The sequence below is a fragment of the Sinocyclocheilus grahami genome, unplaced genomic scaffold, assembly GCF_001515645.1.
Source record: "Sinocyclocheilus grahami isolate Dianchi unplaced genomic scaffold, SAMN03320097.WGS_v1.1 scaffold8417.1, whole genome shotgun sequence".
Classification (NCBI taxonomy): Eukaryota; Metazoa; Chordata; class Actinopteri; order Cypriniformes; family Cyprinidae; genus Sinocyclocheilus; species Sinocyclocheilus grahami.
In genome coordinates this window covers 17541-18446 of record NW_015512050.1, presented here as the reverse complement: position 1 = coordinate 18446, position 906 = coordinate 17541, and the positions used below count along the sequence as shown (strand labels likewise).

The window sequence follows — 906 nt, the reverse complement described above, 5'->3', positions numbered from 1 at the left end:
CGTATGTGTAAACATACCTGGCAATAAAACTCATTCTGATTCTGAGAATGTGCTCTGATTGTCGTCCTGTGTTGTTCAGGCAGCGCCCCCTCATGTGTTAAAGCTCTCAGCGCAACTCCATTCATGATATACCAGGACAGAGATGAGCAGGAGAACGGAGGGTGAGACACGAGGCCTTCGTTCATCCAGTAATGTGAATGGTTTCTGTAAGTGACCTCTGACCGTGTTCTCTCCATCTGTCCTTCAGTTCTGGCCAGGACAGAAGCAAACCACCACAGAGCCGAGCGCTGATGGAAGTCCCAGTGTCCAAAGCCAATGTAAGCACTGTTCGCAGCTGTAGAGTCAATGAGGCCAGTAATCAAGCAAGTCTGTTGACGTTGTGTGTCTTTATTAGGACACTCCAGTCAGCGCAGAGTCCATCACAGATGAGAGTACCCTGTGGGCAGCGCGTAACGTCTCTGTAGGCCCGTGTCCCAACCATACCCGTGACTTCTCCCTGTCCGCTCATCTGGTGTCCACACCGCTCCACCCTCATGCACCTCACTCATGGGACATGGAGGAGCTGCAAGGTATTCATCCTCATTTACCTGCTGCTCTTGAGTGAGCTGTGTTGATCTGGGTGTGATTTGTGACTGTCCTCTCTCAGAGGAAAACGCAGGGGTCATTGGCATCAGCGGAGCAGAGGAAAACCCGTACATACGACAGCCCACCAAACTCAGGTATCAGCACAACATCATTACTCAAGCATTTCTTCTGCTTATTTCATACATATTGCCATAGTGTATCCACCTTATTTTGCAACTAGGAAGTAAGCTATTTCCTTGTGAGTCTTATGATTCTTTAGCCTGCACTGCAAGTAGGGCTGCACTGAACAAGTACGATCCCAATACTTTCTCTTTTTTTTTT

The 906-nt window shown here is 48.6% G+C and overlaps 1 protein-coding gene across 1 annotated transcript in view; it reads left to right on the top strand.

Annotated features, from left to right (window-relative positions):
• Window positions 1-79: 79 nt before the first annotated feature.
• The window catches only part of LOC107578029 (uncharacterized), a gene marked incomplete at both ends in the record, with an annotated part of 18266 nt that continues 17439 nt past the window's right edge, over window positions 80-906 (top strand). Inside the window, 4 exons of the mRNA XM_016264034.1 lie at window positions 80-161; window positions 248-317; window positions 395-569; window positions 647-744. Coding sequence (XP_016119520.1) covers window positions 80-161; window positions 248-317; window positions 395-569; window positions 647-744 — 425 coding nt within the window. The remainder of the gene's footprint in view (window positions 162-247; window positions 318-394; window positions 570-646; window positions 745-906) is intronic.